Source organism: Mustela erminea, chromosome 7 (assembly GCF_009829155.1).
Source record: "Mustela erminea isolate mMusErm1 chromosome 7, mMusErm1.Pri, whole genome shotgun sequence".
Lineage (NCBI taxonomy): Eukaryota > Metazoa > Chordata > Mammalia > Carnivora > Mustelidae > Mustela > Mustela erminea.
Window position 1 is genome coordinate 116723564 of NC_045620.1, and position 14375 is coordinate 116737938.

At 51.2% G+C, this 14375-nt stretch overlaps 1 protein-coding gene across 2 annotated transcripts in view; it reads left to right on the forward strand.

Annotated features, from left to right (window-relative positions):
- XDH (xanthine dehydrogenase) overlaps positions 1 to 11795 on the forward strand; it is a 61143-nt gene extending 49348 nt beyond the window's left edge. For both annotated transcript variants that reach the window (XM_032353048.1, XM_032353049.1), the window contains exons 27-36: positions 151 to 232; positions 783 to 878; positions 2244 to 2372; positions 3030 to 3104; positions 4524 to 4576; positions 6292 to 6406; positions 7186 to 7251; positions 7933 to 8121; positions 9435 to 9611; positions 11139 to 11795. In XM_032353048.1, coding sequence (XP_032208939.1) covers positions 151 to 232; positions 783 to 878; positions 2244 to 2372; positions 3030 to 3104; positions 4524 to 4576; positions 6292 to 6406; positions 7186 to 7251; positions 7933 to 8121; positions 9435 to 9611; positions 11139 to 11189 — 1033 coding nt within the window. In that variant the 3' untranslated portion in view covers positions 11190 to 11795. The remainder of the gene's footprint in view (positions 1 to 150; positions 233 to 782; positions 879 to 2243; positions 2373 to 3029; positions 3105 to 4523; positions 4577 to 6291; positions 6407 to 7185; positions 7252 to 7932; positions 8122 to 9434; positions 9612 to 11138) is intronic.
- Positions 11796 to 14375: the final 2580 nt, after the last annotated feature.

Here is a 14375-nt window from a genome sequence, read left to right on the forward strand (position 1 = left end):
CCCAAATGAGGCACAACTCAGTTATGGTGAACACTATGTGGCCTGTTCCAAGGATGACTTGTTCCAATTTTGCAAAAATGTCTGATACCATGTCTGAGCTGACACAAACATGGTAGAGAAAGTTCTATGAGAATCTTCTTTTTTCTCCAGGGAGAATTGTTGGAAGAAGAGAGGATTATGCATCATTCCTACCAAGTTTGGAATAAGCTTCACTCTTCCTTTTCTGAACCAGGTAATTGCTTTATATAATTTTGTCCCTCTGCCCTGGGCTGGGGCCCCATTTCCCCCTCTGTCTGATGTATTGCAAAGGAAGGGTCATTGTCACTGGTAACAGAGATGAGTGGAGGGTCTCTCTGCTATTTAAATGAAGTTGAACTTGCATATTTCTGTTTGTCCAGAATGTCCCAGGTCAGTGAGGGCAGCATTGGACTCAGAGATCTGGGATCAAGTTCTAGTTCTTCCTCTTCCTGGTTGTAGGACTACAGAGAGCCACTCTGCCTTTCTGATCCCTGGCTTCCTCTGTAGAGTGCACACAAAAACATTTATCTGACCTCCTTCTTTCTGAGGATGGGAGACATGTAGAGGAATCAGAAAATGTTGGCAAACTGTTGAGGGGCTACATGATTAAATCATGAGATTGACAACCGCTGCAGGTTTTATCTACAGTTTCTAACCAAAATGCTGCCTCTGGTTTTCTTCCTCCTGGGATCTGGACCCATCAGTCCCAAGCCTCAAGTCGGGGTTGAATTTACTGAATTTTATGTTTGGTATCCTTCCCTTAGGCAGGAGCCCTGATTCATGTGTACACAGATGGCTCCGTGCTGCTGACACATGGGGGCATGGAGATGGGCCAAGGCCTGCACACCAAGATGGTCCAGGTGAGCGGCCTAGACACTGGGAGCCCTCTCTGGCCCCACAGTGCCTGGGTGGTGGGGGAGGGTGTGGTGAGACACTAAGCGGCATTGCACTGCACAAGCAGAAGAGGCCCCAGCTCTGGCCAGGCTCTGCCGTCTGTTTACATGTGGTCTCGGGCAAGTCTTCTCCTCTCCTGGCCTTTGTTTCCTCATCTGTGCAAAGGGCTTGGCCAGGTAACCCCCAAGGTCACTTCCGTTGCCAGCATTCTAGGGCTTTATGATTATGTTGGTTGCAAGCTCCTAGGGGAGCTTCCCAGGAGTGATCAGACACTGGTCCTTCTACTCAGAGACAGAAAAAACAGGCATAGGTTGGCAGGTCACAGTTTTCATAAGCAAAGGGAACTTATGTAAGAGGGTTGCCTTGGGAGGTGGCAAGATGAATGATCTCCACTGAATCTTAAAAGTTTATAGAGAGAGGGGCCTTAACTGGGTTTGGTCAAGGTCATGTGCAGGTGTTCTCAATGCCACATCATCATCCTTGGAGGTCGTGACCTTGGAGCCAACTTTGGGAGTAGGAAAGGCAAGTGGAACCCACATTCTAAGGACAAGGGAGGGGTGAAGAGCCTCTGGTCCACCAGGTCAGGCTCAAGGGTCAGCTGGGGGTCACATCTTTTGGATGCCCTTGCCCAACTGTGTATAAGTGGGTGTGTTGTGGGTATGAAGGTAACCAGTATTCCACCCCCCCCCCCTCCCCGCAGTGGAGCTCAGATATTGGAACTGGATTAGAGCTGGCACACCTGCTTGGCTCACTGACTGGCCAAATTGAATTTAAAAAAAAAAAAAGAAAGAAAGCTAAGTTTAGCTTTAAAAAGCACTGTGAGTCACCATTGGGTTTACAAATTTTTATTTATTTTATTTTCAAGTTCCAAAAATTGTTGTTTATGCACCACATCCAGTACTCCACGCAATACATGTCCTCCATAATACCCACCACCGGGCTCACCCACCTCCCACCCCCTTCCCTTCCAAAACCCTCAGTTTCTTTCTCAGAGTCCACAGTCTCTCATGGTTTGTCTCCCCCTCCGATTTCCCCCAACTCACTTCTCCTCTCCTTCTCCCCATGTCCTCTGTGTTATTCCTTATGCTCCATAAGTAAGTGAAACCATATAATTGACTCCCTCTGCTTGACTTATTTCATAAAACAAAGTCACTCCATAAAGTTCTGCTTCAAACTGAGACAGGTATGAGACCATCCCAGTCTCAATAGGATTATAGTTTATAAAATTATTTTGTTGCCTGCAAGAGTGAACCTGAGTCTATCTTGGGGCGAAGGCAGCCAAGCCCCATGCTAACCCCTCCCTGAGAAAGTGATGTTGTCTCTTTTCCCAGGTGGCCAGCAGAGCTCTGAAAATACCCACCTCTAAGATTTACATCAGCGAGACGAGCACTAACACCGTGCCAAACACCTCTCCCACGGCTGCCTCTGTCAGCGCTGACATCAACGGACAGGCTGTCTATGTGAGGAGCCTGGGCAGCCCCCAGAGCTGAGGGCCAGCCCAGGGTTCTGGGCCCAGAGAGCCCCCTGGGGTGGGAGCTGGAATGGTTCTTGTTGGCTCTTTGGCATTGGCTGTCTTATCCAGGAGAATGTTGTTCCTCCTGACACCAAGCTGAAAGAGAGGCCTAACAGCCGAAATCACTTCCATCAGAGCCAAGGAGGTTGAGTGTAGGATGGGGAGGAGATTTGGAGGGTCACAAGGAGCATTCTGGAAAGATATACTCCCCAGTGTTAGAACTGATCAAAAGACTATGGACAAGGTTGGAATTGGATTTGGGGGTTGGCCATGTCAGACCCACTGGCTTCTCTTTCCACGTGGAAGATGTAATTAAGAAAAGCGTTTGATGGGAGAAGTCATCTCCTTTGGGATCCCTCAAATAATTCATCTGTAGCCTAAGAACTGGGTGTTCTCCCACAGAGGCCAATGCTGGTCTCTTCGATGGGGTCCTATGGCTTCTATCCTGGGCCTCAGTCATTCCTGAGAGGGTGGCAAGGCTGTCAGAATGGCACCATGGGCACAGCATTGCTTGGAGTTGGCCCTGCTGAGGCCCCTGGGCTTTTGCCTGGGCCAGGAAATGCAGAAGACTAATGTGTCTGGTATGCGGTGGATGTGTTCTTAGGAAGCTTGTCAGACCATCCTGAAAAGGCTGGAACCCTTCAAGAAAAAGAATCCTACTGGCACCTGGGAAGACTGGGTAAGTCTCAGCTGGTCCAAGTTGCTTTTGAAAATGAGGGACATTGAAGGCAGGCTCTCTGTCCTTCCTGCAGCAGGAATAGGATCACGATCTAGTCACAGGCAGAGAAGCTGAAGTGGTGGGTATGGTTTCACAGGACAAGTAAAGGCTCCACCTTGCTGGGCCCCTTTCTCTGTGGCTGTCATAGTTGAGGGAAGTCACCTGAGGAAAAATTTTGATCCAGGATCTTGACAGCCCTATGAGGACTGGGAGATGGGCTGCCCTGAGCCTTGGAAGGTGGGGTGACTGCTGAATGGGCCTGACTCTGGGCCTGGTTCCACACCCCACTCGTCCTCAGTCTTGATGAGCCTGGTTTTCTTCAAACCTCCTGCTGTGGGAGGGCTGCCCCTAGTAGCACGTCCCCTTCCAACTCTGGAGTCCACCAAGGCTCCATCTGTGAAGGAGTGGGGGAAAAAGACATTTCCCAAGAGTTTATATCATTCCTGTGGTTTTTAGAAGGCAAGCACTCATAATAAGAAGGAGCCCAGTTCTCTGGGTTCTGGTTTGGAGGCCTGTGTGTCGGGGACCCTCAGAGGGAAGCCGCAGGGAGGTCTCTCTCTCTGGAAGGAGACTTCATCTCTTCCAACAAGCGGACACCTCAGTGGCAGCCCCGCTTTATCATCTCTCAGCATTGGGGTGGGAAAAGTGGGCACAACGGTAACATACAGAGTGAGCCCACACGTGACCCAGTCAGATAGCATACGCTTCCTTCTAGAGACCCAAAGAAAACACGCTATTTCTCTCAGACCCCGTCCATTTCCCTTCCCACACTCACAGATACCACACACGTTAATACCACACGAAACTAGGTTGATTTGGGTAGTTTGGATTTCAGCATGGAGACACAGAGGGGCAGGCTTGAGCTGGGCCTTGAGGGAGGGAAAAGATTTGGGCAGATACAGTGGAGGAACCTTGCAAACAAAGGTGTAGAGCTGTGGGGACACAGAGGGGCTGGGAGAGAGCGGCCCCTTGAGTCTGGCTGGCGTGGATGTGTGTGAGACCTGAAGGCAGAGAGAACCCTGGGGTCCTGAATGTCAAGCATGTTCTTTAGAGATGATGGGGGGACTAAGCTCTAGGGCTGGGGAGTGACATGGGCAATATGTTGGGATGCTCACTATGGTTGGGCTGAGCTCCCTGGTGGCCTGGGGAGGCTCCTCAAAGGTCAAAGACCACCTGAGAGGCTGCTGTAGCCTGCAGGCATCCTGTGCCTTCTCCTCACACAGGAGCATGTGAGGCAAAGCTTTGTGGGGGCAGGGGGAGAGCCACTGGTACACAGACCTGGTCTGAGGCGGGTGAACCCGTGAAACCTCAGTGCTGGGGCAGGGATCCTGGAAACGATGCTAAGCACTTCCTGTTGTCTCTCTCCTCTCCTCTCCTCAGGTCTTAGCTGCCTACGTTGACGCAGTGAGCTTGTCTGCAACCGGCTTTTATAAGTAAGTACGGAGCTGGTCTCACCCGCCTCACCTTGTGTTCTCATCCTAACCTCTGAAGTGCCCCCCAGCACCGGACGCTCCCAGCCTTTGGTTGGGAAAGATCAGTTCCCCTGAAACTTTAATCTCTTCAATGGGCTGCGGCTCGTTTCACTCTGAAGATGCTCTAAAGTGCCCAGCATCGCCAATCTGTGTGCCAAGGAGGCAGAAGCATGAGCCGTCATATCCGCAGACCTGTGCTCTGGTTCTGGTCTGGAAGCGTCTTCTTGAGCTTGGAGAGATTGGGGATCTCGCTGGGCCTGTTTCCTCATTAACAACCTAGTGGGACCATCCCCAGCCACCCCTCCCTTGAGGTTCTCCTAGAACCTGGGGCCAAGTTACCTACGACCCTTCCTCTGTACCACGCATCGGATTTCTGCCTGGAGGCTTTCCCTGGAAAGAACCACGGGAGGAGTTAGAGCACGTGGTCTGGTTTCAAAATGCAGACGTCAGTGGCACTGAAAGTGAGATTCGGAAAAGAGCATATACCTTCTGCTACTTTGAAATTCAGTAGCAACATGAAGAGCTAGAGACCTCGCCGATCTGATTCCAAGGCTGTGAAAAGATGCAATTCCAAGGCTGTAAAAAGATGTGATGCTATTTCTTACCGGCCGTCATGTTCCAGCTTTCTCTGGGAAGTTTAACTAGGACCTTTTCTTTCGCACATCAATGGGTTTGGAGAAGAAGTTCAATATGTATTTTAGGCAAACAAACATTTTGCCAGTGCCTCCGGGTTTCGTGATACTTGACTTGCGCAAACACGCGCATGTGCAGATTTTCTCAGAAGTTCTTGCTTCGTTTTCAGGGTTGATAAAACTGGGTAATATAAAGGAACACCCAAGTGAAGATGGTGAAATCTGAGGTCAGAGAAGGTGGCAGGTTCTCCTGGGAGAATTCTTTCCCCTCAGCTCGGCGCTGGTTTTACGTGCATGCAGACTCTGATCCCATCAGCTCACGATTTTCTGTGTCATGAATAAAAAATACACGGGTGCAGGAGACTATAAACTCCAGGTGTGAGAAGACACACACACACACACACGTATGACTCATGTGAAATTGGAATTGTGTAAGATATTCAGGATTAAAGAAGAAAAAAATATAAGAGAGCATCTGCTTTTATCAATAACACTTTCCTCACATCCTTTGTTGGAACCAAGTAGGGGCCCATAGCCAAGGAATCATGCAGGCAAGTGGTTCCAGGTGCACCTGGGCTGCGGGAGCTGCTGACCTCAGCTCTCGCCTGGAGAAAGGTGAGCGGCCCAGGAGGCAGCAAAGGCCGGCTCTCTGGTTCCTAGATCTCGAATACCAGCTCAGCAGATCCTTTAGGAGTGCAGCCTTCATGTCTTTCGTGAGCTTGGACAAGCGTGTCCCGTTTCTGCCAAGTAGAGGCCAGCATCCTGATTCTATATGCCGCTCAGCTGTGCGGAATGATTCTCATAAGACCCTTGGGCACAACTGAGCAGACAGGAGGCAGAAAGCTCTGAAACACCCGGATTTCATTAACAGGTTCAAAATATTAAAAGCACATGGGCTTTTACGAAGAACAGCTGAATGAAAAAAAAAAACCTTTGGAGTCTTAGGATTTTGTGGGTCAAGCTGTTTGTGTGTGTGTGTGTGTGTGTGTGGTGAGGGGCAATGCTCATCTTAGCACGTGTTACGATTTCTCCTCTCTCTCCCAGGACACCCAACCTTGGCTACAGCTTTGAGACGAACTCAGGGAACCCCTTCCACTACTTCTCCTACGGGGTGGCTTGCTCCGAAGTGGAAATTGACTGCTTAACAGGGGATCACAAAGTAAGGGATTTGCAAAACCTTTGTACTAAGTTAGGGGGAAGGGAGGAGAAACGAGCGACTTGCAAACACTAAGAATGCACTTTCTGGCTTGGAAAATAATGTCTGACATCACAGCCTGGCAGACTTCCTAGAAAGGACCAGCGAGCAAATATTTGAGGCTTTTTTGGGCCCCCAAAGACTCTGCTTCACCTCCTCTGCCCCCTGTCACGGAAGCAGGAGAACAGCCACAGACGAACGCAAACGAACGGGCATGGCCGTGTTCCCCTACGAGGCGGTTTGTGCACACTTGACTATGAATTTCACATAATTGTCATGTGTCACGTCATATTCCTTTTATTTTTGTCAGTCCCTTAATAAGGCAGACACAATTATCGGCTCACAGGTCCCCCCAAAACGGGGCTCGGGCTGGAATCAGCCCAGGGAACGTAGTTTGTTGTCTCCTTCCTGACACGATCGACCCAGACTCAGGTTCAGAGCCCAGGGACCTGGGAACCGGCCTTCCCACTCACGCGGAGGTGTGCGCATGTGACTCCTGATCACAGCCGAGCGTAGCCGCCGCCATCCCCTGCCAAGCCTGTCCCAACTCAAACCTGAGCATCGACGATGCCAGTGCAGGCCGGCAGGACCAAGAACACCCTGCCTGAGCGCGCCCAGGGTCCTCTGCTTCTAAAAGTGCCATTCGGTTGATGCAGTGATTCAAGGGTCCCCAAGCCCCATCTGTCATCCCACACCTTCCTTTCTTCTCACACTGCGTGTTCTCCCCCCTCCCCCCACTACAGAACCTCCGCACGGACATTGTCATGGATGTCGGTTCCAGTCTGAACCCTGCCATTGATATTGGACAGGTAAGGCACCCGGGTGACCCGGGGGGTGATGGGCTCGGCCGCGGGTGTGTCCCCCGAGTTCCGCGGTGAGCAGGGAGGCTGGGAGAACAAACGTGTGGGCCCACAGAGTGTGGCAGGTGCCCTCCGAGAGATCCAGAGTAAGCCCCAGCGGGGTCACTGCTTTTCCTAGAGCCAGGCAGGGCTGGGAGTCCACAAAGCCTAAATCCACCATCCCAGAAATTCCTCCTGTCTTACGGGACTGCCTGCAGGCACGTGGTCCCCCTTGGCACTTGGGAGTCACGTTGACCCCCGAGGGACGAGCAGCAACCGTCAGCCTGGGAGACTGCTCCTCAGCTGAGTTCCCATTTCCCCAGTGGCGGCACAGGGGGGAGCAGCTCCACCCCCTTGGTGGCAGATTTTAATGAAAAATTATGCCTACCATGGTATGAGTCTCTTGGAATCGCTGACAAGTTCTAAAACTAATCTCTAGTGTTGATGCCTTCTCCCTGCCTACCTCAGTGCCTGGCGGAGGCCCAGAGAGGTCATCCCAGGCTGGGTGGGGGCCAGGTAGGCTGTGGAGGGCTGATTTTTACTCCTTTCCGGGCCCACTCCAGGTGAGGCTGGTGCCTGATGGGGCAAGCAGTATCTGTCCTTGGCCGGGGCGGGGAAGCAGAGTGACCGTGCTTTCTGTCTGCCTTGCAGGTGGAAGGGGCCTTTGTGCAGGGCCTCGGCCTTTTCACCCTGGAGGAGCTGCACTACTCCCCAGAGGGGAGCCTGCACACCCGTGGCCCCAGCACCTACAAGATCCCTGCATTTGGCAGCATCCCCATTGAGTTCAGGGTGTCCCTGCTCCGTGACTGTCCCAACAAGAAGGCCATCTATGCGTCCAAGGTACCGTTGCCCTGGGTCTGTGCTGCCTTCTGGTCTGCACGGTGGGAGGCTGCGGGGCAAGGAGGGGCTCCACCACAGGTCTGCTGATGGTTGGTCTGGAAGGACCAGAGGGCTTGACGCTAGCTTTGGTGAGGATGGCAGAAGGGTGGGCTGTCCCTGCCTGAGAAAACAGAGCTGGGAGGATACTACTTGTGTGTGGTCAAAGCCAGCTCCTTTGGCTGCACTCAGAGGGATTCCTTAATCCGGTCGAAGTCTACAAGGTCGAAGCCTGATCTCCACCCATGTCTCACGTGTGCATTTTGATGCTTGGTCCTAAAGATGATCCCACATATGCGCCCTCCCTCGTTATCCCACAAGAATAGCATATTCATTGCAGATTGGGCAACACCTCTGTGCCAACCCTTTGTCCCCTTCAGTGGCTGGCACCTGACCCTAAACTTGATCTGCATGCCTGAAGGATTCTAACCAACCTCTATTTCCTTGCCGTCCCCAGTAAGGATGGAAAAACGGTCAAAAATCAAGTCAGCTGACTGATACAGTCCTAGATCAAAGAAGGAAGACAGATGATCACTTGTAACCGTGAAACACACTCATTTGCTCATCTCATGGTTTACTTTACTGTGGCTGGGTCTGGACGCTCTGTGATCCTTGCCATCGACTTTCACGGTTTGACACGCATCGGGCTCATTGCAGATGCATGACAAAAATGCATTTCTGTGGGACCCATCCCTAGATTCAGTAGGTCTGGAGTAAGGCCCTGGAATGTGCATTTTTAACAAGTGTCCCAGGGATTTTGATGCAGGAAGTTTCTGATCTATGCTTTGGGGGGACAAAATAAAACAATCAATTAATTAATCAATTAATTTATCCGAGAGAGAGAGCACAAACAGGCAGAGTGGCAGCAGGCAGAGGCAGAGGGAGAAGCAGACTCCCCGCTGAGCAAGGAGTCCAATGTGGGACTCGATCCCAGGACCCTGGGATCATGACCAGAGCCGAAGGCAGACATTTGACTGACTGAGCCACCCAGATGCCCCTAAACTATAATTATTTAATACAACTTTTCATGGTACATTTTATTTGCATGATGGCATCAGAGAAAATCACATAGTGCGAGTTAAAAGAAATATGCCAATGAGGTTGAGTCATTTCCTAGGGTTGCTTGTTCTCGGCTCCTGAAGGATTCTGACCAACCTCCCTGCCTTACTGGGAGCAGCCTGCTGGGGCCAGCTGGGGTTCCAGGCGTCACCGGCCCTCCGGCTGTGGAGGCTGGGGTCACGTTGCCTGATTCCCTGTCTCGTGCTCTGTCCATCCAGGCCGTCGGGGAGCCGCCCCTCTTTCTGGCAGCCTCTATCTTCTTTGCCATCAAAGACGCCATTGGTGCAGCTCGAGCTAGGAACCCAGATTGTAAGATGGAGAAGCTTTTCCGGCTCGACAGCCCCGCCACCCCGGAGAAGATCCGCAATGCCTGTGTGGACAAGTTCACCACCCTGGTATGAGGCCCTTCGAGTGTCCACTCACTCTGGGGGAGGCCGGGGCAGAGGCGTGAGCACTACAGAGAGGATAGTGGGATGGCAGGCTCTCTCTCTCCACTGGGCAGCCTTGGGTCCGGGTTGCCTTCCTTCTGCCTTTGAGGCGGCCCCTAGAACTTGCTGGAAAACAGCAAGAAATTCCCTTCAAGCTGCAGCTTGCAGCTGGGCCTTCTTTGAGGGAAGAGGGCTCCTCAGTGCCCAGTATCATGCACAGATTTCATTGTTTGCCAAGAAGATGAGTGTGACAGATAAAAGTCCCCAAGAGCCTAAATCTCTCGTGTCCATCCCTGGCACATTTGAGACCCTTCTTTGTGAAGGCCGCTGTGTGATGACTGCGGAGTCAGGGACAGAAATGGGTGTTAATGCATTAATTAGAGGCAGCGCGTTTGTTCTGTGATTGCTGTGTGCCTCGTAGATACAGGCATGCATGGGTACCCGTGAAGGCTGGGTGATCTTTCAGGAAACCAGATGAGCGCATTACAGCATCATGGGTTACTACCTCGTGTGCATAGCAGAGTGTAGCTGGGGTTCTGTAGTCATTGGAATCATTTTGGGAAACCCCTAGAAGATACTTAGAGTGGACAATGCCTGGAAAAAGGAGGCTACGCAAGGACAGTTTCTTCCTGCTGGCCCAAGATGGGTTTGCCCCTGGGCATGTGAGAGGAGATTTGATAGGCCTTTCAGGGTTTGGGTTTAGAGGTGAAATGACCACTGAACGGCCCAGCAGTCTCCAGAGAAGGCAGATCTACCATCCCAGGTCTCAGCACCGAGGGGGCGGGAGGCTGAGGGGACCCCAGGCAGGCCACTCTCCTCTGCCAATAGCTTTAGCTATGGGGTAAAGACCACCAGTCTGTGTGGAGCATCCAGACGGTGAGGCATGCCCATGGCTCCACAGTGACTTTCCCACAGCCCAGAACCTTCCCACATGGCCACGACAGTGACAAGTTCCCCAAACTCCATTCCCTGGGAGGCGAGGTGTCGCATGGCTTCCCGTAAGGTTGCACGGGTTGCAGGTTAGCTCCTTGCAAACAGTCTGACGCAGAACTCACTGATTTAATGAGCCCCTCCAGGTCCTCATACCCAAAGCAAAGATTCCGATCCAGGCCCCTTTACTCTGTTATAACAATCTAGTGATTTAGCACCCCTGCCATGGTTTTGCACACATAGCTGATTCTAGGGACCAGTCATGCTTTCCAGGATTGTGAGTAGCATCTGTAAAGGGACCACTTCTGTATTTGGACATCCACACGCCTTCAGAGCCTCCGAGAGTGCCCACCACACAGAGAGCGCTTCGCATAAATACATGAATGACTGAGAGATTAAGGGGTCCTGCCCTGGGGGTGTTCCCAACAGCTGGGACTGCAGAAGGGTGTTTGGTCTCAGAAGGGCGGTTGGCAGCGGTGGGAGGTGGCGCGTGCGTCAGAAGGGGCCGCGCATCCTGTGCCATGGGGAGACCCCTGCAATGAGTGCTCTGCCATTCCTTCCTAGTGTGTCACTGGCGTACCAGAAAACTGCAAGCCCTGGTCTGTAAGGGTCTGAAGAGAAAGCCCCCAGCAGAGCCACCCTTCGTAACCCCAGAGCTTCTGTGGAGTGTGAGAAAAGCCCCACAGGACATGAGTCTGTCCATGTCGCGGATGATCCTGCCTGACTTGTCAGGACGGTATTTGGAAGAACACTGAATCCATTGGAAGATGTGGATAAAGACCCACTTCACAAACTTAAAGATAAGCCAATTCAGAACTGTTAGGCCCATGTAACTGATAAGCTATTGGAATCTTTTTACGTCTGTTTTAATCATGTGTTTACAATAGGGTTAAGAAGTATTTGTGCCACATCCTAACTCACAGGCTGTATAATCTCAGGGGCTGACAGTCTCTGTCCCTCAAGGAGGGTGTCCACAAGCCTCCGGAAGCTTCAATTCTAAATCCACATGCCTTCCTCAGAAAGCCTCCCCGTCATCAAACCAATGAACATCACATTATAACTTCAGATGCATATTCCAATTTGCAGTGGGACAGTGGGGTGAGATTCAAACCTCCAACCGCCTTTGGGTCACTGAACAGAATGAACAATGAAACAAATTCAAGGTTAATTGAATCTGATCTTGTTAAGTGGCAGAAAATAAATTATTCTATACCATCCAAAGCCAACCAGCCTGATTATTGAGCACCCACAATGTGCTAGGTTTCTTTCTCTTCCCCTTTGTATGTTAAAAAAAATCAGGTTGGGGCGCCTGGGTGGCACAGGTCATGCTCCCAGGGTCCTGGGATCAAGCCCCGCATCAGGCTCCCTGCTCAGTGGGGTAGCCTGTTTCTTCCTCTGTCTGCCTCTCTCTATCCCGCTCACCCTAACAAATAAATAAAACCTTTAAAAAAAAGAACCAGGTTGAAAAATCTTCATTGGATAGCAGAGTAATTTCCATCTAGAAATCATGCTGCCAAAATCAAGATCAGCCAGAGGGATAGCAGTCAAGGAGCCTGGGTTCTCCTGCCAGCTGTGTGCCTATCTGTGCAACCGTGGTCTGTCATTTCTCTTTTCTCTGCTTTACTTTACTGCAGAATGGAGGGATTGGACTGGAATAATCTCTAAGGCCTTCTCCAGCTCTAGAAGTCTATAAATATATGACCTGAAATCTCCAGTTATATAAGGGATCTGCAGCTATTAGAGGCTTGGCTTCCTTACTGGGATGTACTTTCTGGGCTTCATGAATCCTGCTTAGTTCCTCCCAAGTTCCTGAGATTGGTAAAGAGAACAGGAGAGGAGCAAACATCCCTCTAGTCACTCCAACATGTGATTTCATCACTGTGTGGTGGAGGTGCATGATGTGGCATTCTCTTGTGCCTTCACTGTTTCAAACACCCAACCTTCTGCCAGATAGGGCCGTCGTTCTGGCTACGGAAAGAGAGTAGTGGAGGCCACGCACCTGAGCCTGGTGTTTGATGGCACTGAGCAATGAAATAGTCAGCTGCTTGGCATGTGAGAAATACTTACTAATCATAATCTCACCGAGTGCTAGTATCTGCCATGTCGTAGCCAGACTTCATTGCAAGAGAACTCACACACTAAACACTCATCTATGCACACATGCACACACACACGCACTTTCTTTGAAGGGGGAGAGGCAGAGGGAAAGGGAGAAGATCTTCAGCAGGCTTCACGCCCCAGTGCAGAGTCTAGTTTGGGGCTCTGTCTCACGACCCTGAGCCAAAATCAAGAGTCGGACGCTAAGGGCGCCTGGGTGGCTCAGTTGTTAGGTATGTGCCTTCAGCTCCGGTCATGATCCCAGGATCCTGGGATCATCCCGCATGGGGCTCCCTGCTTAGCGGAGAGCCTGCTTCTCCCTCTCCTACTCCCCCTGTTTGTGTTCCCTCTCTCGCTGTGTCTCTCTCTGTCAAATAAATAAAATCTTAAGAAAAAAAAAAAAGAGTCATACACTTACCCAACTGAGCCACCCAGGTGCCCCACACACTTTCTTACACAGTTCCCTTCCTCAGAATATTCTGGATACGCCCACTGCCTTATAGCATGGGAAGGGTAGAGAACATTAGAAATTGAACTGATGTTTACATGGAGATCCATGCACATCCATTTCATTGACTTTCTAGAATGTTCCAGGATATTAGGGCACTAGCCTAGGACTGAGATGTGTCCACTGTCATTACTGAGCCTGCAGGGACTGAACGATGACTGTGAATTTTCTTCTGAGCTTAGGAAGAGAGGCAAGGCAGAAGGGTTATGGAAATCCATCACTGTGTTATGCTGACGGGCTGTTCTCTCAGACAGCTGGCCTCCCCCTGCCACCTTAGTCTGGGAACTGTCTGGGGTCTGTATGGCTCAGTCGGTTGAACATCCACCTTAGGCTCAGGTCATGATGCCAGAGTCCTGGGATCGAGCCCCACATCAGGTTCCCTGCTCAGTGGGGGAGTCTGCCTCTCCCTTTGACGCTGCTTGTGATTTCTTTCTGTCTCTGTCAAACTAAAATAAATAAAAGCTTTAAAAAAAAAAAAAAAAAAAAACCAATCTGTAGTCCACAAGGGGAGGGTGCTTGGTCTTCCTGGTATATTGCCCAAGAAATGGGGCCAACACTGCCTGCAGTACCCCACTGCGACCTGCAGAGGGCGGTGGAAGACTGGATTTAAGACCAAAGCCTCAACGGCCCAGCGGCACTGCATCTGGGGTTAGTTTCCAGGAAACTGACTGAGGATCTCAGTGTAGACAGTGTGTCTTCAAAACCCTCTCCAGGAGCTGGACTTAAAGCTGACCTAGGGTTTCAGAATGACAAAATCTCAGAAGAGCCCTCAGAGGATGTGGGTCAGCCATGACCGCCTGAACTCTTGAGGAACGGCTCGTGTCCGGAGGGAGGAGGGCTCGTCTTCTTTTCTGAGTGTCTGTAACTGGCCAGGTGCCACATTTAGTGCTTTACCTACAGGGTGTCATTTGACCCGTCCTGTGGCCCTAAGAGATATTCATTTAATCTCTGCAGCCACATGACACAGCGACACAGAGGACTTCCTCGGCCGGTAGTGTTTACTCTTGGAGAACAGTCAGGAAGCTGGTGTAGACCAGGAGCTGATCAGCCTGCCAGAGTGCACTGGGGCTGAGCAGACTCCCAGAGGCTGAGGGAGGCCCCTGAATGCTGTCTATCCACCTGCAGGCAGGGCTGGGTTCTAACGTTGGCGTGGCCAGCCTGCTCAACTGTTGTGTGAAGGCAGCGGAGACCTGACA